This window comes from Equus caballus, chromosome 16 (genome assembly GCF_041296265.1).
Source record: "Equus caballus isolate H_3958 breed thoroughbred chromosome 16, TB-T2T, whole genome shotgun sequence".
NCBI classification, from domain to species: Eukaryota; Metazoa; Chordata; class Mammalia; order Perissodactyla; family Equidae; genus Equus; species Equus caballus.
The window spans coordinates 45,948,163-45,972,411 of NC_091699.1; the positions used below are offsets into that span (position 1 = coordinate 45,948,163).

General features: G+C 56.5%; 1 protein-coding gene and 1 long non-coding RNA gene across 6 annotated transcripts in view; one reads left to right on the forward strand and one right to left on the reverse strand.

Annotated features, from left to right (window-relative positions):
• Positions 1-1,840: 1,840 nt before the first annotated feature.
• PRKCD (protein kinase C delta) overlaps positions 1,841-24,249 on the reverse strand; it is a 29,041-nt gene continuing 6,632 nt past the window's right edge. The window contains exons 1-18 of one of the 5 annotated variants that reach the window (XM_070238810.1): positions 17,559-17,578; positions 14,109-14,242; positions 12,798-12,997; positions 11,409-11,469; positions 11,075-11,237; positions 10,943-10,974; positions 9,718-9,803; positions 9,323-9,452; positions 8,486-8,586; positions 7,663-7,843; positions 7,426-7,523; positions 7,098-7,271; positions 6,719-6,810; positions 6,079-6,141; positions 4,911-5,049; positions 4,544-4,732; positions 3,823-3,951; positions 1,841-2,344 (exon numbers count right to left, since the gene is read on the reverse strand). In XM_070238810.1, coding sequence (XP_070094911.1) covers positions 2,186-2,344; positions 3,823-3,951; positions 4,544-4,732; positions 4,911-5,049; positions 6,079-6,141; positions 6,719-6,810; positions 7,098-7,271; positions 7,426-7,523; positions 7,663-7,843; positions 8,486-8,586; positions 9,323-9,452; positions 9,718-9,803; positions 10,943-10,974; positions 11,075-11,237; positions 11,409-11,469; positions 12,798-12,997; positions 14,109-14,242; positions 17,559-17,578 — 2,151 coding nt within the window. In that variant the 3' untranslated portion in view covers positions 1,841-2,185. Of the gene's footprint in view, positions 2,345-3,822; positions 3,952-4,543; positions 4,733-4,910; positions 5,050-6,078; positions 6,142-6,718; positions 6,811-7,097; positions 7,272-7,425; positions 7,524-7,662; positions 7,844-8,485; positions 8,587-9,322; positions 9,453-9,717; positions 9,804-10,942; positions 10,975-11,074; positions 11,315-11,408; positions 11,607-12,797; positions 12,998-14,108; positions 14,243-17,558; positions 17,579-24,249 lie in introns of those variants that run through there. The other 4 variants (XM_023620283.2, XM_023620282.2, XM_070238813.1 and 1 more) reach the window with 4 other exon arrangements.
• LOC138918227 (uncharacterized) lies at positions 13,664-15,082 on the forward strand. The gene is made up of 2 exons (XR_011427279.1): positions 13,664-13,776; positions 14,801-15,082. It is a non-coding gene; the product is annotated as an uncharacterized lncRNA (long non-coding RNA).

The following is a 24,249-nucleotide window of genomic DNA, read 5'->3' on the forward strand; positions in this document are numbered from 1 at the left end:
GAGGCTCAAGGAAGAAAGAGGAAGAAACTTGTGGTGGTTACACCCTGTGTGCCTAGTATAGTGGAACTCAAACTCCAGGCTCCTGTTTCTGGGCACATGTTCTTTCCACTACCCTCCACTGCCTCTGGCTGATAAATTACTTACTCCCCCATTGCACTCAGGAAACTGAGGCTCTGTGAGCAAGGCTCGGCCTTGGAGCTGCAGGAGGATGCTGAGAGGCTCTGAATGCAAACACCAACCATATTTGTGTTCTAAGCCCATTCTGGACAGCCCTGGGGAGTTCTTGGGCCTGTGTGTATAGCAGCAGAGGTAAGGGACAGGGGGGCCCAGGCAGCTCCTCTGGGCTCCCACAGCCCCAGTGTCCCCCAGCACAGCTCTGCTATGTTGTCTGTCTCTCCCGCCTGACAGTGAGCCCAAGGGGACAAAGCCCCATTGCTGGGATTTTCACTCCTGTAAGCAGAGCTGGGGTTCAACAAAAATTTCCTGAGAGGACGGAATGTGGACAGGGGAGGAGGGCACTTGGTGTCTCTGGGGAGAGTTCAGCCCCCCATCCCCGCAGCCCCTTCCCCTGGCCAGCACCAGCCCTACCACATCTGGCACCTCTCCAGCTGTGGAAACTTGTACCTCAGCCCAGAAAAATGAACTTACTGGAAGTCTGCTGCTTGGCTGCCAGGGCCAGCCAATCAGGCACTGGGGGCACCTCACCCACCTCCAGGGACAAAGGGCTGGGGCTGGACCAGACAGGCTGGTAGGTGAGCCCTGCCCAAGGCTGTGCCCCAGAGAGGTGACAGGAGCAGCAGGAGAGGGGCCGGGAGGAAGAAATGGGAGGCAGAGAGTGGGAGACGTTGCAGGCGTGGGAGGGAGAGCCACTCGCGCTCAGGGGGACACCGGCCACCTTCAGCTCTTGCAGCCAGTCTCCTGACTCTCAACGGGCACACTGGAGCATGGCTCTCCACCTCCACCAGCCACTCAGCATTCTCACCCTTTTCTCCTACCCTGTTCCCCTCCTCTGCCCCAGAGGTAGGCAAGGGCTCCCTGTGAAATAGGTTCTAGAATTCAGACACAGACTCCTCTGTGGCAAGGACAGGAATGAATAGTGATGAGATGTGGAGTTACATCTCGTATCACCTTGCCTTGTCCCCATCCTACAGAGAAGGCAACCAAGGCTTCAAATGGTTAAGTGAGATGCTCACGTCTTTCAGCTACTCTGCAATTTGAATCCAGATCTTCCTGAAGCCTAAGCTGTACTTCCTTCCTCTCCTCTCATCTCCCCTGAGTCTGGGCAGCCTCCAGGCCTTTGCTCATGCCTTCAGCCAGGCCTTCCACCTCTCTGTGCTTCTAGACTGGCCCCTCACTCTCCTGAGACAATGTGCAGCTGGTCCCGCCTCCTCCATCACCCCACAGAGACTTCCGGCGCTCCCTCAGCCACCCAGCAAAGTCTGCTTTAGGCCCAGGGCCCTAGAGCCAGAGGAAACCCATAAATACAAACACATTTGCATGAAAGCCCCAGAGTCTGCATCTGCAGCTAACAGCTTCGTTAGCTCCCAGGACAGAGCTGCCAGAAGTGCGAGCAGGGGCCACCAGCTTCCAGGGACAAACATGTCCCAACAGCCAGGTCAGTACCATTCGGTGTTTATTTAGACACACAAATAAAAGAACCTGGTTGTTTAAACAGCTTGTGCTCCTTTTTTCTTTTGGTCATATATATATATATATATATATAAAATATATATATATATATATATATTTTAAAAGATCAACACATCACTAGTCCCCCATATGTTTTTTTCTCTACTGAGCAATATATACAGCCTATTATATATATATATGTGCATATATATATATATATATATATAATATATTTTTTTCAATAGATAACTACATTCAAGTAACAAAACACAGGATTTACAATTTCCCTCTGAGGGCAGAGGAAAGGCAAATTCACACACAGTTCACAGAGGAAGTACCATAAGAGCCCAGCCAGGCAGGAGCCAAGGACCCTCCTGGGGACGATAAGAGGGCAGCAGCAGAAATCACAACAATCACACTGTTGCTTATGGTGGGCGGCTGACAGGTGCCGAGGAAGGGGTGGCCCCAGCCTGCTCTGTCTGGGCTGGGTGGGCAGACCATGCTGGCTGACCCAGGCTCCCTGGCTGGGATGGGTTGGGCGGCATGTCTGGGAACCTCACTTTTCCAGGAGCCTCTCAAATTTGGGGTTCACGAAGGAGAAGCCAGCAAAGGCTGCTTGGTCCATGGAGTCAATGAGGTTCTTGTCGCTGTAGGAGAGGCGTGGCTTCTCGTTCAGGAACTCCTGGTCGAAGTTGCTGTAGTCTCCAGGGGACTTCTGCAGGCAGAGGGCAGGAGAACATGAGTGGGACCCAAGGGGCAGCCTTCCGAAGGTCCCCAAGTTTCCAGGGACCGCTTCCCAACACCTCAGAATCCCCGTTGGGCTGGGCCAGGCCGAGCTGTCCTTATTAAGAACAGAAGAGAGTGTCTCTCCCAACAGCCTGAGTGGAGCTCCGGCTGGAAGGCAGATGCTGTTTCCCCAAGGGAATGAGGGAAGGCAGCAGAGGACCCTGGGCCTGCTGAGGAAAGGTAGGTATCGTCCTGAGCAGAGTTCTGGCAAACTACAGCCCATGGGCCAAACCCTGCCCGCCACCCATTTTTGTAGGACCCACAAGCTAAGAATGGCTTTTACATTTTTAAGTGTTTAGGAAAAAAGTCAAACAGAGAATAATATTTCACAACATGTGAAAATTAAATGAAATTCAAATTTCAGTGTCCACAAATAAAGTTTTATTGACATACCACACCCACTCATCAACATATTGTCTATGGCTGCTTTGAGACCATCCAGCCGGCAAAGCCTAAAATATCTACTATCAGGCTGTTCACAGGAAAAGTTTGCCAACTCTCTGCTTCTGAGGATATAGTGAAATAGTAATAGAGAGAGTGCTGAAGCTGGTGGTCTTTAGGCCAAACTGAGCTGGCAGGTACGATCACTTTGACTAGCACTGGATTTTAATGGAATTTAAGCCAATTATTTTTAAATTGGGCAATTTCACATAAAAATCCAAGTATCTGGCTTCTTTCGAAAACTGGCAGAGGAGAGCAGCCTTGGGCCCATTTCCTGACATGTCTCTGGGTGCTGACTCCCAGCTGCCCTCTGCCTGGCTCAGTGTCCCCAGCCCTCCCACGTCCCACTTCTTGGACCCACCCCATTCTCTGCATCCTGGGTTCCTGCTGACAGACCCTCCCAACAACCACTGATCATGTGTGGCCTTGTGACATCTCTCATATGGTTGTCTTATATCAAAAATGATCATCAGTGTGCAAGGTTCTTATCTTTCTGTGGAGCCAGGGCCCCTCCAGCTCTGGGACCGGGCCTCCCATGTTGCAGCCCAGCACAGCGCTCTACACCCAGCAGGCACTCAGCATTCCTAATATTTACTGGAAAACGGATTGGAGGGAGGGAGGGAGGGAGGGAGGGAAGGGGAGAGGGAGGCCTTAACTCTGATTCCCAAAGCATAGTCCCCTGCAAACAACGAGTGTTAAAGAATGTATGTTAAAGGATGGCTGGTGCCACAGTTCCCAATGTTTGTTGAATGACTAAGTAAGGAGAGAGATGATGAGAATACAAGAGTAGAGGTTGTGAATGAATGTGCCGGGGAGGTCAGGGAAGCAGGTTTGCTGAAGAAGGGAGAGGGAGAAAGCACACAAATGATGTGAGAGAGAGGCAGGGCAAAGGAGGAGATGCCCACCCCAGAAGGCAGCAGGGGGCAACATTGAGTGGGTGGCCCCCACCTGAGTGGGATCACATACCACTTTGGGCTTGAAGGGCGGCTCCACCGCACGTTTCTCCAGCAGCGTCCAGTTGATGGTCTTGAAGAAGGAGTGGGCTTTGATGTTCCCTGTCACTCCCAGCCTCTTGGTTGGATCCCTTTCAAGCAGCTGCAACCCAGCAGGGGCCCCAGTTAGCACCAGAGGGCTGTGGGGGACCAGAGCCTCAGCAAACCCCAAGCAGTCCGGGGGGCTCAGGCAGGCCCGGCCCAGCCCAGCGGTGTGGCCTGGGGCCTCTGGGGTGGAGGGGAGCCTCTCTGGCCTGCTGTGCTCCCAGGTCTCCCAGGGACAACAGGTGTGGCCTGGGAGTGCCAAGACTCTCAAGCAAAAGCAGAGGCTGTTCAGTGAGTGCCTGTTCTCTGCCTGGCACAGACCTGAGCATCACACATTTATGTTCTCTTCCTAAAAACTCTGTGAGGCAGGCTCTCTCATAATCGCCATTGTGCAGATAAGGAGACAGATTCAGAGTTTTGTCTCAGATCTGCCTGTCTCCTGACCCTCAGCTTGTCATCACCTACCAGGCTGAGTCAATTCAAGGCCCTCAAATAGGAGTTCCAGGGAATGTGATGAGAGAGCGATCCCCCTCAATGCGTTAGGATAGAGCATCAGGAGGCTGCCCTTCAGAGACAGGCGGCTCCCAGCATTCCCATGACCCCATGTCTGCTGGCCCCTGCCCCAGCCAGCCTAGCCCAGGGTCTCCCACCTTCTCCAGAATGTCCTTGGACTCCTTGGTGATCCAGCGGGGATAATGTGGTGTGTCCATACGGATGGACTCGAAGAGTTCATCCTCATCGTCACCGTGGAAGGGGGACTGACCAATGAGCATCTCATAGAGAAGGACTCCAAAGGACCACCAGTCCACGGAGAACGAGTACTTCAGGCCCTGCAGGATCTGGAGTAAGAGAAGAAGAGCAGGAGCTGAGAGGGTCTCCTGAGCATGAGCCCTGCCTGGACCTCCTCCCCCTCCTGCCTTTGGCTTGGACACTGCTGTCCTTGGGAAGGCCTCCCAGCCCCACTCTGTTGAGACAAGGTGTCTGTCTGCGCTTGTGGCCGGGAGGGTGCCCACTCACCTCGGGGGCGATATAGTCAGGGGTGCCGCAGAAGGTGCTGGCCTGTTTCTCCCCGAATATGTTCTCCTTGCACATCCCAAAGTCGGCAATCTTGATGTGGCCATCCTGGTCCAGCATCACATTGTCCAGCTTGAGGTCCCTGAGGGGAGGAGATAGGAAAGGAAGTGGGCAGGGGCCAAGTGCCCTCCTCCCCACCAGCTTCCATGTCCCCATTTTCAGCCCTGTAAGCCTAGGACTCTCCCCAAGGGGACCAGAGAATGAAGAAGAGAACAGAAAGCAGAAGGGAAAAGATGCCAAAGCAGGTGCTTCTTGCAAGCCACCTACTGTGTGCTACATGCTGGACACATCATCCCATTTCCGGAAGCAAAAAGCGAGGCTCAGAGAGGTGATGTCACTTGCCCAGGGTTACCTAGCTGGTCAGCAGTGGAAGTGGCCCTGGGCTTAGGTTTGTCTGACTCCACAAGGGCAGGGACCATGGCTATCTTTATGCAGTTAGTTGTTGGAGTAGATAGTACATGGCACATGGTGACAAGTACTAAAAAGGAGCAAACAGCACACAGTCCATCTTCCACTAACCTTCACCTAGGCCCTCCCTAGACGAGTCTGGGCACGGACAAGCACGTTACAATATATATCTCACCCCCAGGTTTTAAAACCTGAACCAATATTAATTCAATACACACTGTTGCACGGATTGCTTTTTCACTTGACAACACATCTTGGCATCATCCCACATCAGCACACAGAGCACAGCCTCAGCCTTTTTGATGGGTGCATAGTAATCCACTGTAGGATGGGAATGCCATTTCTTGAGAATTTACGGAACCAGTCCCTATTGGTGGAAGCTTAGACTGCTCAGATGGGACTTCAGAGTGAGACTGATGGATCCAAGGAAAGGAGACACTGTCCCAGTCAGGGCTGCACTCCCGCCAATGGTGCCGAGTATGGGCAGTGAGTTCCCAGTCCCTGGAGCTGTGCCAGGCTAGGCTGAGGGGCCACAAGGAATTCTAGCAATGGAGTAGGAGTTTATGCAGATACCTAACTAAGGACTGACTCCAAGTAGGGATAGGGCTGTAGCTGGGCTGAGCAGGTCCCACTCAGAGCATTTCAGGGGGTATAACGGGATAGAGTTTCTCATCCTAAAAACCCCAATGCCCCAAGCCCACACCTGTAAATGATCCCCTTGTTGTGTAGAAACTGTAGTCCACAGATTATCTCAGCTGCATAAAACCTGAAGAGAGAGAGCAAGACAAAGTGTTCTGGGATTTCCGAGACCAGACCCTGGTTCTCCCCAGGCCCTCATCCCCACCCCCAGGGCAGGAAATGCTGAAAATAACTCCATGGACAACTTCGGGCTGATCAAGCACATCTTGTTTCAGGCAAGTGAGGGCTGGCAGACAATGTAGACAAGAAAATTATGAAGGAAAGCTCCAAATAAGCTAATCCTCTGTCATAAGAGTGTATGTATTTATACAGACATACATGTGTGTACACAGACACACACAGAGTTTGAGCGGTGCGTGATAGTTTGGGGGCCACACACCAGAGTCCTGTGTTGTGTAGGATCATCATCTATGAGGCTGTCCTGGCCGAGGCCCAAGGAGGGGACAGGACTCGGCATGTCTGTGCTATGCTCCCAGCCAGAGCTCACCAGTTGCCCATGGCTTCCCACACAGTGGGGACGGCCTCGGCTACCCCAGATCTCTCCAACCCCAGCTCTAGCCCAGGCTGGCTTCTTTGGGGACAGGGTCGAAGGGATGGCGGGCAGACTGGCAGTGGGCTCTTTCCCCCACAGGGCCCTTGCGTACGTGGCACGGTAGAGTTCAAAGCGGCCTTTATCCTGGATGTGGTACATCAGGTCTCCCCCGTTGAGGAACTCCATCACGAAGAACAGGTGGTCCTAGGGTGGGGAGGGTGGTAAACAGAGGCATAGGAACCAGCGAGAGGCTCCTTCATTGAGGGCCGCTGGGGGCAAGCCCCAAGAGGAAGCAGGGGACCACTGTGCCCTGGGGACATGAGGAGAGGAGGATGGCCCTGCCCTGGGAAGTCTGAGGACGGGGACACAGCCCTGCCTTAAGTGGTCAGAGGAGGAAGACCAGGCCTTGCCTGAGTGAGAGACGTGGCCTGGCCTGGGGGGCTAAGGGAGGCTGTGGCCACAGGGGCAATGACAGAGGGAGGGCTGGGCACCTTGGTCTGGAATGTACATAAGAGGTGGGTGAGAAAGGGATTCTCCCAGGCGAGCGCCAACACCCGCTTCTCCACCATGGTACACTCCACGTCATCATCAATCAGAACCACATCCTTCTTGAGGGCCTTGATGGCGAAGAACTCCTTTTTGCCCTTCAGCTCTGCAAGCAGCACCTGATGGGTGGGCGGGACTGCTGAGCAGGAAAGGGCCGGGCCAAAGACCAGGGCAGGACCCAACCAGGAGGAAGCGGGTAGAGGGGGAAGGAGGTGCCCCTGGGCTCCCGGGCCCGGGTCCCCAGGGCTTCCCCAGAGCCGTGTGGCCTCTCACCTTCCCGAAGCTGCCTTTGCCCAGGACCTTGTGGAAGGTGAAGTTCTCAATGTTGCATCTGTTGCTGCCCTCCCAGATCTTGCCGTAGGTACTGTGGTCTGCCCAAGAGACAGCACTTCAGTCTCAGGCCTCTGTCTGCCGAGTGCCCTCCTTGGGGCCCAGGGGTGGGCTGGGGTAAGGGGCCTCAGAGAGGAAGGGGCTCCCTCCCCATGGGTGGTACCTCCTTTCATGTCTCACTTGACAGTGGAGGGAGGCTAGGCTCCATCCTGAGCCCCTGTGGGGAGATAGGGCTTTCCTGGGAGAAATGGGCCTTAGCTTCACCTGGGGCATCATCTCCAGAGACTCCTGGCTTCTTCTCAAAATTCTGGTAGATCCCGAAATGCTCCGGAGGCCCAGACTCCGACTTCCGGGTGGGTCTCTGAAAGGGAGGTGGAGGTTAGGGGGCCAGACGGTCAGTTATACCATGTTCAGGACTTCCAGCCCAAAGGGGGGACCCCAACCATCCATAACTCCATCCGCAATACCAATGGCGAACAGCAAGGGCAGAGCCTGAGAGCCCCAGGCGGTGTGCCCACGTACGCATGTGCGCACACACACACACACACTCCCAGGGCACAGGGATACCTCAGTGGTCTGGAAGGCACTGATTGCTAACAAGAGTTTTATAAATCGGACACCACCTTCCTAACCACTTAATCAACAGATTTGTGTGTTATTTTCATTGGTGATTGATTCTAGAATTTTACCTTAAAGTTTTGTGGCATCCCTCGAGCCTCACCCACACCCAACACACACACAAAACACACACACAAAGGCTCTGAGTTCAAAGTGCTCCGATCTTGTCCCCTAGGTTCACCCTCAATACAGAAATGCTTCAGTAACTAATATCCCAGGAGAGCGAGTCCGCCACCTTCTGCTGCCTAGTTCGTGAACCGCATCTTCCAGGAGTGGAGTCTTGGGTATAAAAGCCCCCATTGTAGTTTCCCAGGACTAGGTGTGAGCTCCGACTGTCCCCTGACCCTGCCACCCGCTGCCCAGAGTTTCCAGGGCACCTGCCCACCTGGCTGACTTGGTTCAGTGCCTCAGCCAAGAGCTTCTGGTTGATGCCGCAGAGGTTGGCCACCTTCTTCTGGCACTTATGGTGCACGTTCATGCCACAGTCTGCGGGAGAGAGAAGCAGGCCATCAGGGTCCCTGCCCAGGCCGGGCCAGGCAGGCAGCCAGCAGGCTCCAGGAGAATTGTCCCCCTCGCCCCCGGCCCAGCCAAGGGCAGAGAGGGGTGGAGGAGAGAGCAGGAGAAAGGAGGGCTTTGGTGGGGTCTGCTGGGTTTCCTGTCTTTAGAAAAAGTGTATCCAAAGCCATCATGAGTACTTCAAATCTTTCCTTATTTTTTATTTAAAGAAGAAAAATTTTAGCAGAAGATATAGGACCTAATTCTGAACCCTTCAAAGAATGTCTGGGACAATGGAGACAAGTCACTTTTCCTCCAGGGGCCTCTTGTTTCTCATTAACCAGTGAAGCCTGGGACAGGGGAGGGGTCGGTGAGGACCCTTTGCTGAGCGACTGCTAGTGTGCAGCAGGCCTTGGCTGAGCACCTTCTGCCCTCGGGCCCCTCAGTATCTCTCTAGGTCCTACTCTACTCTTACCCTCATTTTACACTTGAGGACACTGAGCTCAGAGGGGTAGGGCCACCTGTCCGGTGGTCACACAGCAGATAAATGGTAGAACCAGTCAGGACGGTGGGGAGGGCTCACCGAGGCCTCATCCATGTGAAATCCCCAAGAGAGGGGGCAAAGGCAGCATTAGTCAGCTGGCGTTTACGAGGTCCAGGTAAGCAGGCACCAGCTCGGAGCACCCTCCCACCCCTTGCCCAGCTCCCAGAGCTCGGGGGCACGCACCTTCACACTTTAATCCCTGCTTCACCAGCCCCCAGAGCAGGCTGCCACAATGGTCACAGAAGGTGGGGCTCATGTAGTTGTAAACCTTGAACCGGTGCGGCATGTCAATGTTGAAACGTTCTTTCTGGAACTGTGGGAGTGGGGGAGGTCAAAGGTCGAGGATCAGATGGCAGCTCAGCCCCTGCCTCATCCCCTAGCTCTCCCCCAACCCCATGCAAGGCAGGACGCCCAAGAGACATCCACTGGGGACTGGGAAATCCAGAGGTCCAAGGAAGGACCAAGAAAAATGGGGAGGAAGGGTGAGCCCCACAGGAAAGGGGTAAGGAGAACCCAAATCCCTCCCACCTAGCCAAGCCCCCCAGAAGCCCAGAGCCCTCCCCTGGGCCCAGCCTCACTATGGTGTCCCGGCTGTTGGCCGCGGTGCCAGTGCACCGACCGATGATCTTGTCGATGCATTTCTTGTGGATGGCAGCATTGCATTCTTGAGGAGGCACAGGCCCAGGAGGCACCAGGAGGGGCAGAGTCTGAGCTGGCGCCTGCTGGTCCAGTCCAGCCCTCTACACAAAGCCACCGTTCTCCCTGACCGCCCACACCCTCACCCCAGAGGCCTCGGGCTCAGAGCTTGATTTTTCTCTCCTCCTGCCAGCCCTCGCAGGAGGGGCCTGAGGAGGATGGGCAGGGAGGACAGACTGATTAGGGAAGGTTCCAGGAGTCCTGGTGGGCAGGCAGGGGGGCAAAAGTGAGGGGCAAGGGGTAGTGCAGTGAGAGGACTGGAGGCAGGGGAGCCCCCCTCGCCCTCTTCTCTGCCCCAGGACAGCAAACAGCTCCTAAGTTCCCTCTCACATTCGTGCACACCGACAGATGCACCCCAACAGACTCCTGGACATACATACACAGCACGGGTAAGAATGACAAGGCTTCTTACACAGAATGCTACCATGTGCCAGTCACACTCAAAGTATAGCTTTACATAGCTTATCCCATTCGATCTTCACAATGACTCTATTGTCCCTATTTTATAGATGAGGAAACTGAGGCACAGAGAAGTTAAGTAACTGCCTAAGGCCCTACAACTAGGAAGTGGTAGAGCTGGGATTCAAACCCAGGCAGTCTGGCTCCAGAGCATGCGCTCATAAGCACCAGCCCACACTGCCTCACGCACGCACCATCGTGGAAAAAGGCATGCTCACATGTGTGTGCCCAGATGACACACGTATCTAACAAGCACACACGCAGCGGGGGGTGTGCTGATAAAGGTCCAGTAGCCTCTCTAGGGGAAAAGAGCCCTGATGTGTAGCAGTGGCTGATTTGTGTAAAGACTCCATTGGGGCCCACTTCAGGCTATCAATGTGATATCACCGAACGCAGAGTTGGGAAGGGAGATGCACAACTAGCTTTCCATGAGCCAGAGCAAGCCGGCTCCGGCTCTCAGGACGGAACCATCATACACACATGCACTCGGATGTGGAAAATCTCATGTGCACACACTCAAGCACACAGACCCCTCATCTAGATACACGGTCCCACACAGGGACACAGGCCTTCCTGTGAACACGCGAGGCACTGGCAGGCCTCGTGTGCACACATGTGCGTACAAACTGGGCTGTGGGGGACACTTACGCCTGCATTTGTAGCCTTGCTTGTTGAGACCCCTGAAAGGCAAATCCCCAGGCAGAGTGAGTGCAGGGCAGCACTGGGTGGGGGGCCCTCCCTGCCCCCCGCCCCCACACAGTGGGCACAGCCAGCCCTCACCAGACAAAGTCTTTGCACACAGAACAGAAGGTGGGCTGCCTAAAGAAGGTGGCGATAAACTCATGGTTCTTGATGTAGTGGATTTTGGCCTGTTTGATGGCTCCACGGCGGTTCATTGTTGGGAACTTGGCCTCGTCTTCAGCCCGAACAGACTGCTTGCAATCTGGGGGCCATGGAGCGGTGGAATCAGCCCCAGCCCCTGGGAGGGGCAACACTCCTGCAGTGCCTCCCAGGGTGACCCTGGACAGATCACCAATGAGGGCTGCTTCCTAAACCTCTGTCCTGGCTCTGGCCTCTGAACCTCCATCCCCAGCCCAGGCAGGAAGCGTCTTACCTATGTCTTCCAGGAAATACTGCACAGACATCAATACTTTGGCCTGGGGTTGCAGGTCCAGCTGCAGGGGTGAGGATGAGGGGGTCAATGAGGGCGGGCCTGGGCCAAGCCAGACTCAGAACCCGCCCCCATGGTTGGTCCCCCAAGGCCAAGGGAGCCCTGGCAGCCTAGCCGGACACCCGTCTGCCCAGTGTGGGCAGGGCCCCACCCCTGAGCCCCGCCCCTACCCCTCACCCCCCACCCAGGGGTATTATTACATTTGGGGAAGTGAAAGGATCCAGCCCACACCCAGCCTGGCCACCCGGCCTGGGAACAGAGTGGGAAGGGAAACTCCCCACCCCCATCCCCGCTGCCCCCCTAACAAGGATCTTAGAACGGAGGCACCCTGTGCCCCTGCACATGCAGAAACACAGACACACGCACACTGATATACCCATGCTGGTTCTGTCTGTCTGTGTGGGGAGCTCTGCATGTCCAGTCCAACATAGACTGGCTGGTTCTGAGGGCAGGACTCTCACCTCCTCCAGGCCCCAGGCCTAGTGACTGACATTGTCCCTTGAGGTAGTGGACAGAGAGCACAGCACATGTCTCTGCCTAACTGGCCGAGGGGCGGTACAGCCCTGGGTCAACTGCTCTCTTGGCCCAGCCCCTCCACCCATCGGTGGAGGCTGACCAGAGTCCCCCATGGTCACAGGGTCTTTTCCAGTGAGGACATCGTGGCTGCAGGAGCCCACATGTCACCCCGGGGGACAGAAGATGCCAGCGCTGGCATCCTGCAGCCTCGAGGGACACACAGCCACATACGTGTGCAGAGTCCTGGTTTCGGCAGGTGAGTGGCAGGCCATCAGCTTTCCCCTTCTCCCCCCTCCTCACTGTTGAGGATCATAACTGTTGTCCCCACTGCCTGCCTGGGCCTGGAATGTCTGCGAAGATTCCAAACAGAACTGGGAACAACGGGTGCCTCTGAGAAGGGGGCCTGGCTGGGTGTTGGGGCTGGGACACCCCTTACACACAGTCTGAAAAGTTTTACTATGTGAATACCCTGCCTTTACAAAATTAAAAGGGAAAAATGCAGGCACAGTATCGAGGACGGCTCTCCCCAGCACCTACCATGAGCCCGGTTCCAGTAAGCTCTCTACATCCAGGGCTCATTTCATCTGAACAACTGGCCCCGAGGCAGGGTCTTTTCGTAGCTTCTCCTTTTACTGATTTGGAAACAGAGGCTCAGAGAGGCTGGGGATTTGATAAACTGCAGAGCTAGGACTTGAACCCAGGCTGCGTGGGCTGCAGAGCTGTGCCGGTGGGCAGAGCAGGGCCCCGCGCCCCACAGCCATGCTCACCGCACCCACACATACACGTACGCACAACCGCAGCCCACATGCCCCTCACCCAGAACTCGGCCTTGCCATTGTTCTTCTTGCAGCGCTCGGCCAGCACTGACACGCCCACGGTCACCTCGGACACCGGCTCCTCGGCGGCCCGCATCAGCACAATCTGGATGACGCGGCCCTCGTAGATGTGGGCATCGAACGTCGACTTCCACTCAGGATACATGGTGGGCTTCTTCTGCACCAGCGTCTTCCCACGGTCTGCAATGGGGCCAGGCAGGCACGGCAGGCTAGGGCCCCTCTGTCCCTCCCAGAGCCTCTAGCCCTGAGAGAATGTGCCTGCTCTCTCTCCCCAAGGGCCCGCCGCAGCTTCCCAGTGTCCTTGGACCAAGTCTCCACTCATTGGCCTTCACAACTGTGCTCTGCTTACCTCCCCAGCCTCGTCTCACTCACAACAGAGAACTGCCGGCAGCTCCTGTAGAGCGTCCTGCTAGGTCCCACCTCCAGGCCTTTGCTCCTGCTGTTCCCTCTTCCTGTGACCCTCTTCCTTCAGACCCACTTAGATGTCACCTTCCCTTACGCATGCACTCAGTGAACACACGCTGAGCTCCCCGACGCCCCCAAGGGACTGGAGGCGAGGAACACAGCAGAGAGAAAAGTACACTTGGTGCCTGTCCTCCTAGAGCCCCAGTCCCGGGTGGAGACATGAACCAGTTCATCCCTCAAGTGAACATTAAATCATGGCTGTGAGAGGGCAAGGCCGGTGGTTCTAGACCTGCCCATGGTCAGGTGGCCTTCCCCAGCCAAAGGGTCAGGGAAGGCTTCCTAGAGGAAGGGACAGCTCAGCTGAGACCTAAGGGGTGAGCCAAGGGTTCACCAGGTGAGGGCAGAAGCAAGAAGGAATGGCATAAGATGTTTGCCTCTTTCAGGAAGACCTCCCTGACCCCAGCCTAAGATGGTGCCTCCTTTGGACTTCCCTATCACAGGACTCGTTGTCTGGCTCCCTCACCGGACTGTGAGCCCCATGGGGGCAGGGCCAGGTGAGCCCTAGAGCATGGCAGTGTCCTCAGTGGCCACCACAGTGTGCACGTGGAAATTGTTGGGTGGAACAACCAACGGGGGAGGAGCCAGAAGCCCAGAGTCCCAGAGTGGGCTCCCTGTAGCCAGTGCTAGAGGCACTATAGACACTAAGGTGGCCTCTGTTGTCCTGCATCCACAGCTGGGTTGGGCAGGGAGATGGGGATGAGGAAGAGAAGGGTCCCTCAGAAGTTCCAGGGGAAGAAGGCACAGCCCCTTGAGTGCCTCCTGCTGGGCCCGATTCCCAGCCCCACTGGCTGCTGCCACCTCTCCAGGGTCCAGCCTCCAGCCCTACCTGTGCTGAGCGCCTCCTTCATCTTCACGGCACAGAAGGGTTGGCTTGCCTCATCCTCAGCCTGCAGGGAGCCCAGCTCGTAGGAGTTGAAGGCAATGCGCAGGAACGGCGCCATGTTGGGGCCTGCAGTGGGGCTGTGTAGACAGAAAGGATGAGGTCCGGCAGCATGGCAGGACCAGTAGGGACAGCCATGGGAGGTGCTTGGGTACCGACTCCCCCCAGGGCTCTCACAGCATTGAGTTTGGCCCACATGGTGCTTAAAATACCCTAGTCCTAGTTGCCAACATTAAAATTGAGAAGTTTTATGTAAGTCTGATTTGTGGCATCCCTGGTAAGGCTGGAGAATGTGACATCAGGCCCGCTGGGCAATAGCTGGCTGGCCCTGGGATGGCTGCCCCTTTTGTCAGGCACCCCTGCCATCTACTCCAGACCAGGGCCCCCTCTTCACACCTCTCCAAAACCCACCTCAAACCCAGAGGCATTTGAGTCTGCGACCCTGAGTCATTCATCTGGGCAGTCATTTGATGCCTCCTTCAACTCCCAATGGCTGCGCACTACTATGTGCAGGTATGTAGCGTGTGCTGGGCTCAGCTCCTCAGCGTCGGCCAAGATGGACAGGCGGTACCCTCCTTCCCTGCCCCCTGCGGCCCTTCTTGGTTTTCAAAGTTTGGTTTTTGCTCATAATTACCCAGGCAGACAAGTGGGGCCAAGATGACCACCCCTACTCTTCAGATGGGGCAACTGAAACCCTGAGGCTGAGCCAGAACCTAAAGCTGGGATTCCACTAATGAAGCACCCACTTCGTTGAGGGGCCAGGACCGTGAAAGGCCCCACCCACATCAGTGCTGAACCTTCTGAACCCGAGCCCCTCTGGGCCAGGTGCCTCTTCCCTACATGGAAGGCTGCCTGCACCCTCAAACTTATTTTTTCCAAACATAAACCTATTTTAATGTTGAATATAATATAATACTGACTGTGCTCTTTTTTTTTTTTGAGGAAGATTAGCCCTGAGCTAACTACTACCAATCCTCCTCTTTTTGCTGAGGAAGATCGGCCCTGAGATAACATCCATGGCCATCTTCCTCTACTTTACATCCGGGACACCTACCACAGCATGGCTTTTGCCAAGCGGTGCCATGGCCGCACCCGGCATCCGAACCAGCGAACCCCAGGCCGCCGAGAAGCGGAACATGCGAACTTAACACCTGTGCCACCGGGCCGGCCCCATGACTGTGCTCTTTAAACCACACAGGCCAGCCCCACAATTCCCCATTCCTTGCTGTTCCTCAAATCAAGGGTCACTACAGGAGGTGACCCTGAGGGTCTTCTCGGGTTGCCATTGGTAGAGGATGCTCACATGTGCAAACCCATGCATGCACACTCATACACCTACACAGACACTGGCTCTGGGTCTAGACCCCACACCTGAGGGTGCTCCGCAAACGTGCTTCAACTGTATACATATAGGCATACTCACTCCACCCTGAACAGAAGCCAGCATAGAGGCAGACTCAAACACGCACCCCTACCCTCACACATGTACGTGCACACACGCAACAGCCACCCTGCTCCTGGGACAGCTCCCTCCAGCTCCTCCACAAGGCAGCCTGAGCAGCAGCCAGGTCTGCCTGGAGCTCCCAGCCCAGATGAGCTCACAGGAAACACTGACCTCAGCCTGCGGCCCAGCCCAGTGTACTGGCCAGTGCTCTGAGGCTAGCAGCCAGAGTAGAGGGGAGGGACCAGGCAGGGCAGACCCCACCATGTCCCCGGCCTGGGCCTGCCTCCTACACAGAGGGAGTAGTGTGGGTGTGCGAGCTCACGCCTAAGCCCGGGCCCCAAAGCCTTCAGCCTGAGTCCAGCCAGGCCAGCTGCCATGATCTCTTGGTAGGCAGGGAGAGACAGCCAGCCGTGGGCTGCTGCTGGCTCCTCCCTGGGCGGGAGCATGCATGAGTGTGTGAGGGTGCGTGTGGGTGTGACTGCACAGCTGTGGAAATGTGTGTACCTGTGAGGATGTCTGAGTGGGTGGCATGTGGTGGGCACTCAGTTAAGGTTGAAGTGAAGAGCGAACTGCGTAGGAGTGGCTGGGAACGTATGTAGGAGTCTGGCTGAGTGTCCCAAACCCCCAGACAAAAAAGCCATCATCATGCCCTTCCTGCCCCCCTGCCTGGCCTGGGGGTACAAAATGGTTGGCAGGGACCTTGCACAGCACACACTCACCACACGTCTGCGTCCACATTCCAGGGCCTGACCCCAGCAGACATGGCTCAGCCTCATGCTTCCCAACTGGATAACCTTGAGCCCCTGGGAGGGCAATGACAGTTTCTGAGTGTCTCAGAGGATGAGAGTTGAGTGGGCAGGTGGGCAGGGACAAAGGAGGAGCAGTTGTGCTACAGGGGGCTGGGCTCCTGGGGAAGAGGGGGTCAGGGCAAGCCCAGGTGGCAAAACGATAGTCAAACTGCCTGGATGCAAGACCCTGACACCAACACTGCCTTGGATGTGGGACTCTGTGCAAATCACTTGGCCTCTCTGAGTCTCAGTCACTCCTATCTTCCAGATGAGAAATGGTCCCTTGGTTCAGGGTTGTGACGAGAACTTGTGTAGGACGAAAGCCAACATCATCGCCACAGGGCTTGGGGTGGGGTCCTGTTACCATTATCACGCCTCTTGCTGCAGCACCCATCTCTCACCTGTGCACCTCCCTTCACAGATTACAAAGTATACTCATATCCCCCACCGCATCCATTCTGCCCGCCCCCAGCAGCCTGGGAACAGTCTTGATAACTGATCCCACTTCCCAGAGAGGAAAACCAACTCTCCAGGAACATAGAGCTGCCCGTCCTGGAGCAGTGGGTGCGCCAAACACCTGCTGACCAGCTCCTCCTCCCCACCGCCTCCCTTTGGGGCCCAGTCCAGATGGCCCTTGGGCTCCATGACCTCCCCTACCTCCAGGTCGCCCAGCAGGAGCTGGCCGTGGAGACTGCCCCAGAGCTGTGTGGAGGAGACGGGTCAGAGAACTTCTGGGAGGGTGAGGCCAAGCCCAGCCCCACAGGCTGCCCATCAGGCCTGCCCTGAAGCTCTCTATAGTCACACTCAGGGCAGCTGTGCTCACAGTTAGTCGGAAGCCACCGGAGGGAAAACCACAACCACAGCAGGCCCGTCCCCAAACCTGCACAGCCAGGCCACAGCGCTGTGAGGAGGGGTACCTGTGGGCCGCGTGGGTTAGGTGGGGTTAGGCCACCTAACCCCAGCTCTCTAGGAGTAAAACTAGAGTATGCACCCTGGCCAGGGTCTACCGCCTCCTTCAACCCACTTGCACTGTATGGACACCAGGAGGGAGACAGACACCATGAGCTGGCATCTTCTTCCATCACCATGTGACCCTGAGAGAGGTCCTAGGCCCCTGTACCCCAGGTGCCCCCCTGCACAGGGGAGCCAGAGTCACCCACCTACCTTGCAGAGTGTCTGAACATTGGTGGGAAGGCCAGGGAGCGAAGTAACGGCACAAAAGCAAGGTGTGCCAACTATTTATAGCCCTCATGCAAATCAGCCCAGGCCCATAGGCCCCAAAGGAAGGGCACTGGCTCAGCCTCATTGCCACCCTGCCAGGCTAGGGAGATGGCAGGCGCTGGACCCCACACAGGCCTCTCTGGGGACCAGCTCCTTGGAGCCAGCTGAGACCAGCCAGGCCTTTCCTGGCTGCCTGTGGGCTCCTCATCTCTACTTTCCTGCTCCTCCAGCCCACAGTGGAGGCAGTCCTATGAAGCAGAGAACACCAGACTCGGCGTCAAAGCGTCCGGGTGTCAATCTCAGTGCCTTACAAGAAGGGTCCTCCTTCTCCGAGGCCAACATGTACCAGATTAGCCTTGTAACGGCATTCGCTCACCTTATCCCTGTGCAAATCCCAGAGGTGGGTATTTTACTGATGAAAAAACAGGCTCAGAGAGGCTAAGTGACTCATCCAAGATCACAAAGCCAGTAAGTGGTAGGAGAAGGATTTGAATTGAGGCCTGCCTGATGTTGCAGCCCATATTCTTTCCAGTATGCCACGTCAGGAAGAAGAGATGAAGGGAAAGAGAGGGCAGAGGTAGAGAGAAATAAATGCGCCAGGAACAGCACAAAGAGACACACTCATGGACAGAGAAAAGGAGCAGAGGGGTGACGGCACCAGGAGACAGGCACCTGTGCTTGACCAGAGTCTATCCACCAACCCCCTCCAGGCTGGTCGTAGGCCTGACCTTGAGGACACCCCTCCCCTTCCGTACAAGGAGGGTGGTACAGACCCTGAACTGCTGCCTTCTCTCCTGCCCCAGGCGGTTGGGCCAGCCTCCAGTTCTCAAGAGCTGGGGGAGGCTTGGCCATACTGGATCCCAGCCCCGGAGGATGAGGGCCCACTGGCCCTGCTCCCTACCCTGCCCTAGACCAGCAGCCCACAGGTAAGGACAGGTAGTGCTGGGTCAGGCCAGAGCAGGCAGGTCACCTTCTCCGAGGCAATGGAAACTTGCTCCCAGCTAGTCTGGGGCAGTAGGCAAAGCTGACCCCAAGGAGACCAGAGTGACCGTGCTGTTCAGAGCTCCCGGGGCACAGAGGACAAGTGTGCATGTTGTATATCCACGTGTGGGCGTGAGAGTATTCCAGCAAAGGGGGCAGGGTGGGGGACATGACTCGAGGGGTGCCATCAGGAACAGGAACGCAGTTTCTAATTTTTAGACAATAATCACATGTAATTTATTTGATAACAATTTTGTTAGAGGTGAAAACCCATCAAACCAAGATATCTCCAAGAGATGGGCCTTCTGAGACTGACATGCCCATCTCCTCCTTGTACAGAGGGGGACTCCAAGGACAAAGTCCTGTAGTGAGGGTCCCCTCCACCCCAGCCCTTCCCTGCCATTTGATTCTCCCTCACAGGCCACAGGGTGACGCCCACTGGATAGAGGAGCACAGTGGGGCCCAAGAAGACAGGTCTTGGCCAGGCTCTTGGGGAGAGTGTGCAAAGGTGGAGGGAGGCTCCCATAGAAAGTCTGCCAGAGAAACAAGAAGTGGCAGGCTAAGATCAAGCAAAGCAAGCGTGAGTAGAGATCGGCTGAAGCCCCTGGTGGCCTGGGGTCTGGCTCCCTGGAACAGACCACTGAGGAGTGGGGGATGCCCCCTCCCATGCAACCCTGCCTTGAGGCCGGCCCCTGCCGCCTGCCCATAGAAGGCACCACCTGCTGCCTGTCAAGACTAGGTGGCGGTGGCAGCAAAGCAAAGTGGGAGTGGTGTCAGTCTAGGCCCTCCTAGGGACACAGACTCTGCCTGGATCCTGCCAAGGTCCAGCCCACACTGGCCTTGAGGGATGAATGAAGGAGGGAAGAGGACACACGAGGCCCAGGCAGTGGGCAGGAAGGAGAGTGAGAGGCAGTGTGATCTGCAGAAGGGAGCAGGGCTGGCTCTGGCAGAGCTGCAACAGGGCAAGGGGGCCGGGTGTGGCGGAGCTGCCGGGTTGGGCAGGCAAGCAGGCGGGTAGCAGCTTGGCTGGGAGGCTGGCCTCCCCAGACTTCCCAGACGGAAGCAAGTCGAGGAGGCCACAGGGGTTTCACAACTCAGGAAATGGGCTCAGCAAGAAGAGCAGAAGATGGGGGAGGGGAAGGGCTAGCAAGACCCTTCCAAGGCTCCTCCCTCCACCAGGGCCTGTGCTCCAGCCCCCATGTGCCCAGCTCTGTCCTGGGAGGAGGACCAGCTGTGGTCTCAGGTCACGGCCAAGTCCCAGAGGACGGATGCTCCCCACACCTGTTCCTCCCCAGTACCAGCACTTCACTCCGGCCAGGGCTCCTTCTCACCCCTTCCCTCACCCCACACTGACCAACTACTGCCTGAGCCGCTCCTCCCCCTCCCTAGCCTCCCCTCCCATCTGTCACCACTCCCTACCCCTCCCCATCCACTCTCCCCACAGCTTGGAACCTCCTTGCTCCCACTGCCCTTGAGCAAGCCCTGGCCTGAGCTCCACCCCCAATCTCACCTCTGGCTACTCTGTGAAAACGGGGCCCCATTTTCAAGCTCCACTGTTTTTGCATATGCTGTTCCCTCAGCCAGAATGTTCTCCTGAATTCCTACCTATCCTTCCAGATAGTTCTAAAGGCCAGCCCTGGGGGATCCTTCCCCACTCCCCAGGAAGCTAGCTGCTCACCCGCCCCATGTGCCCCAACAGGCACCCTGTGCAGGTGTTTGGATCCCTCTCATGCCGAGGACCTGGGTCTGTTGTCTGGACACTGTCCCCGCCTCCAGCTCAGCCTTCTCAGCCCTGGCAGCACGTGTGACTGTCCCGGGGACATTCAAAAGTCCCACTGCCAGGCTGGCCCAGCCCACTGGAATCTGATGGGAATCACAGGGGAAGTCCAGGCAGCATGACAGAATCTTTTGCAATTGCAAAAGGGGTGGTCATACTCTAAGAACCAATGAAAGACATGAGGCCTCCTCCCAGGAAGACACACGCATGTGGCAACATGATTCTGCATGTGATGGGGTGGGGGCTGTCAGTCCCCAAGGCCCAGCCTGGCCCCAGGTCACCCCCAGCCCTCCTCAGGCCCAGTCAGTAGGCACCACAGTGACAAGACACACTAGACTCATGGAACTCACAGCCTGGTGGGGGACAGTCACATAAATATGTAATTACAGAGGAAGAGAACACCATGAGCGTTCAGGCTGTAAGCGGAAGGAAGGGAGTGAGAGGCGTTGGGGTAGAATGGGGGATGGAGAGGCCTGTTGGCTGGGGCATCAGGGAAGTCCTCAATCTGAGAGATGTGCAGGGCTGCCACTGGCTCACCCAGCCAGAGGGTCTGGAAGGCTCTGAGGGGCAGGACTTGGGAACCTGGCTGGCATTGGCTCACACCCACCCTGCCAGCACAGGTGAGGTAGGACCTCCTTGGGGGCATAGCCCACACCAGGCACAGGCCTCGGGTAATTCAGCTAGCCCTAGGATTGGGGAAGTCTTGGGCTCAGCCAGAGGGAGGGCACCAGGTACCCCCGAGGGAGGAACAAAGGCCCCTTCATGGCAGGACTGAAGACAAGGGGCCTCTGTGAGGAGCCAGGGTGGGGGGTACATCAGGGCCTCTCCCAGAACAACCAAGTGAGTGTGTGCACACGGGCACACCCACCAACCTAAACACACAGCTACACATGGGGAGCCCTGTTTGCAGTTAGACACGCATACACAGACAGTTGTAGCCACAGGAATATACACACACTCCCAAGACAACTCAGTGACACACACGCTGAGAAACATACCCCAACTCACTGGCTCTCACATGTTGACAGACATCCAGGCCCACACAGACCACACAGGAATTAACACCCTCGTGTATTCACTAGCAGAGAGACCCACATACACACAGGTGCCACAAGCACATAATGTACACATGGGCACAGAGATAAACACACAAGCCCGATGGACCCATACATGACTGACTAGGGTCTGACACCAGGAAAGTCCAAATGTAGCTTTGTCTACCGCAGCCCTTGGGGCACAGTGGCTGGGGCAGGGGAGGGCAGCTGAGTGTCAGGCAGGCTGGGCCTTCCCACTGAGGGGAGCGGAGAAAGACCCTCCTGTCCCAGAGCAAAGTCCAAAGTGTGCAAAGGAAGGAGTGGGCCAGTCAGGCTCATCACTGGGCAGGCCCCCCCACCCCCGCCCATCTGTCTGAGGGGAAGTTTGTGGAGGCTGAACATAAGGCCCAGGCTCACAGGTGGCAGTCACAGGCTTGGTGTACAGGAGGAGGGGAGGGCTTGCACCTGCGCGGGTGGGATGGCCGTGCCGGGCACCCCACACATGACCTCCACTGAGCTCCAGACTCATCGTGCAGAAACTGACAGAAAGGTGGAGCAATTCACCCAAAGCCACAAAGCCAATGGGGCAGCCCCTAGCGGGGGTGGGCGAGGACGGACCTCCAATTCTAGCCCCGGAACTACCCATCTGGCCTCCAGTAGGGTGAGGGCATGTGCCTGGGGGTGGGAATGGCTCCTCCACTAGCCCCCACAGAGATGGGCCCAAGTCCATGCCTCAGCCCTCCCCTCTGTGCATCCACAGAGGCCTCCTCCCAGAGTTCCCATGATTATCCTGATCGACAACAATAATCTTTGTGTTTGGCAGAAGGCAAGATGGACACCTAAGGCTTTTGAGCTCCATCCCCACAAGGTAAGAAGGCCCAGATGATGCCTCCCACTTTAAGGATCACGAAAAAGCTGGAGAGAGGCAGGACAACAGTGTGCCATCCCACAGTGGGCAGTGAACAGAGGAACTGAAGAGTGGGGGCCTGGGTGTGTGCTGGACAGGTCTAGTTAGATCTGGTCTGCCCTGAGTGCCCTGTGAACTTGGCCAAGGCGCTCTAGCATCTTCATCTGTAAAGGGAATGATCTTGCCCTGCCTAGGAGGTTGTGCTGAGTGCAGGACCTGGCACAGAGGCAGCTGTCACCATCATCCTTATCACCACTGTCATTCTCATACCTGGCCCTCTCCCCACCTGGGCTAACCTCCCTTTCCAGCTGTCCTCAGCAACTGTAGGGGCTTCCAAATTTCCTTGGATCAGTGGGTAAATGGGCTTTCTCATGCCACCCAGCCCTGCAGTGCCCTGCTCTGGCCTGCTGCTCTAGGAAGAAGCTAGGCAGGGCTAAGGCAGCCTGAGTCCATCAGCAGACCCCAGGCTAGCTGTCCCTCTCAGGGCCTCAGTCTCTGTCTTGACAATGGAGACCTCTAAGCTTTCTCCAGCCCTGATACTGGAAGACCCTACAATCCTCATCCTATCTCCCTCTCACCCCCACCAGCCCTGAGCACCCACAGTTCACACCAAGCTGACATCTGATTCAGCTTTGGGCCTTGGCGACCAGCTGCTCCATTGCTCCTGTTTACCCAACACGGCCACAGACATGATCCAAAGCTTCCGGGGCTGTTGTGAAAACAGCGGCTCAGCCACCACAAGCCTGCCCTCCTGGGCACCTTGGCAAGGACCTTCGAGGGACAGTCATGCCGGCCCTGTACCCAGGGCCTCTCAGACTTCCCCTCCAAAGACTTGCTGAACCCTCCCCTCCCCAGTCCGGGCTGTACATGCTACCTCTTGACTCTCAGGTCTCCACTCCCAGCCAGACCCTCCTGAACTCCAGGCTCGTGGACCCACCTGCCTCTCCAACCTCATCACACTCTAGAGGGGCTCAGACAGGTCCAGAACAGGCCTACCGATATTCCCACATCTCCTAACAGCGCCAGTGCTTGCCCAGATGCTCAGGTCAGACACCCGGGGGTCGTTGTCATCGTTCCCTTCCTCCCCACACAGCAACACCATCATTTCTGCCTCTGCAGTCTAACCTGAAGTCCTCTCTTCTCTCCACCACTGCACCCATCCCGGTACCATCACCTTCCCCAGGCTCTGCACTGCCTTCTCACTGTTCTCCATCCTCTGCTCTGGCCCCCACAGGCCCCTTGCCCCAGAGACTTGAAGGGTCCTTTAAGTCAGTAAAGCAGATCTCATCACCCCCTGCCCAAGCTCCCAGTATTTCCCATTTCCCCTCTGATAAGCCCAGGCTCCTCGCCCTGGCCTGCCCCACCCAATCTGCCCCCATTACCTCACTGCCCTCCCCAATCGCTGCCCTCTCCTCACTCCTCTGCACCAGCCACAGTGACCCCTTTAGGTTCCCTGAACAGCCAAGTTCCTTCCATCTTCCTGCCCCTTCTCCTGAAACCTCCTTCTTATCATTCAGGTCTCAGAGGGACACTCCCTGATCTGCCCATTTCATGGATGAGGCAACTGGGGCTCCGAGCAGTCTAGTCCCTGGCTCAAGAGTACACAGCCAGTAAACATCAAGCGAGGATTTGGACCAGGTCTGTCAGATGCCTGCAGAGGTCTTGCTCCTAAACCTTCAGGATGCCCTCGCTCACTCTCCTAGCACAGGCCCCCGCCAGGCTCCAGCGCTCCAGCCTCCTGGCCCCTGTCTACTACACCACCAGCATTACCATCCAACACCCGGGCACCCAGACTCTTAGCCCTGGGTAGTGGAGGCCAAAGCTCAACCCAGCCCTCCCTGGCTTTCCGCATGTCCCTGGTATAGGTAGGTCCCTGCCACCAGCTGCCATGAGTCAAGGATAGATGTGTGGATGGGGGCATTCCTAGCTACCCCA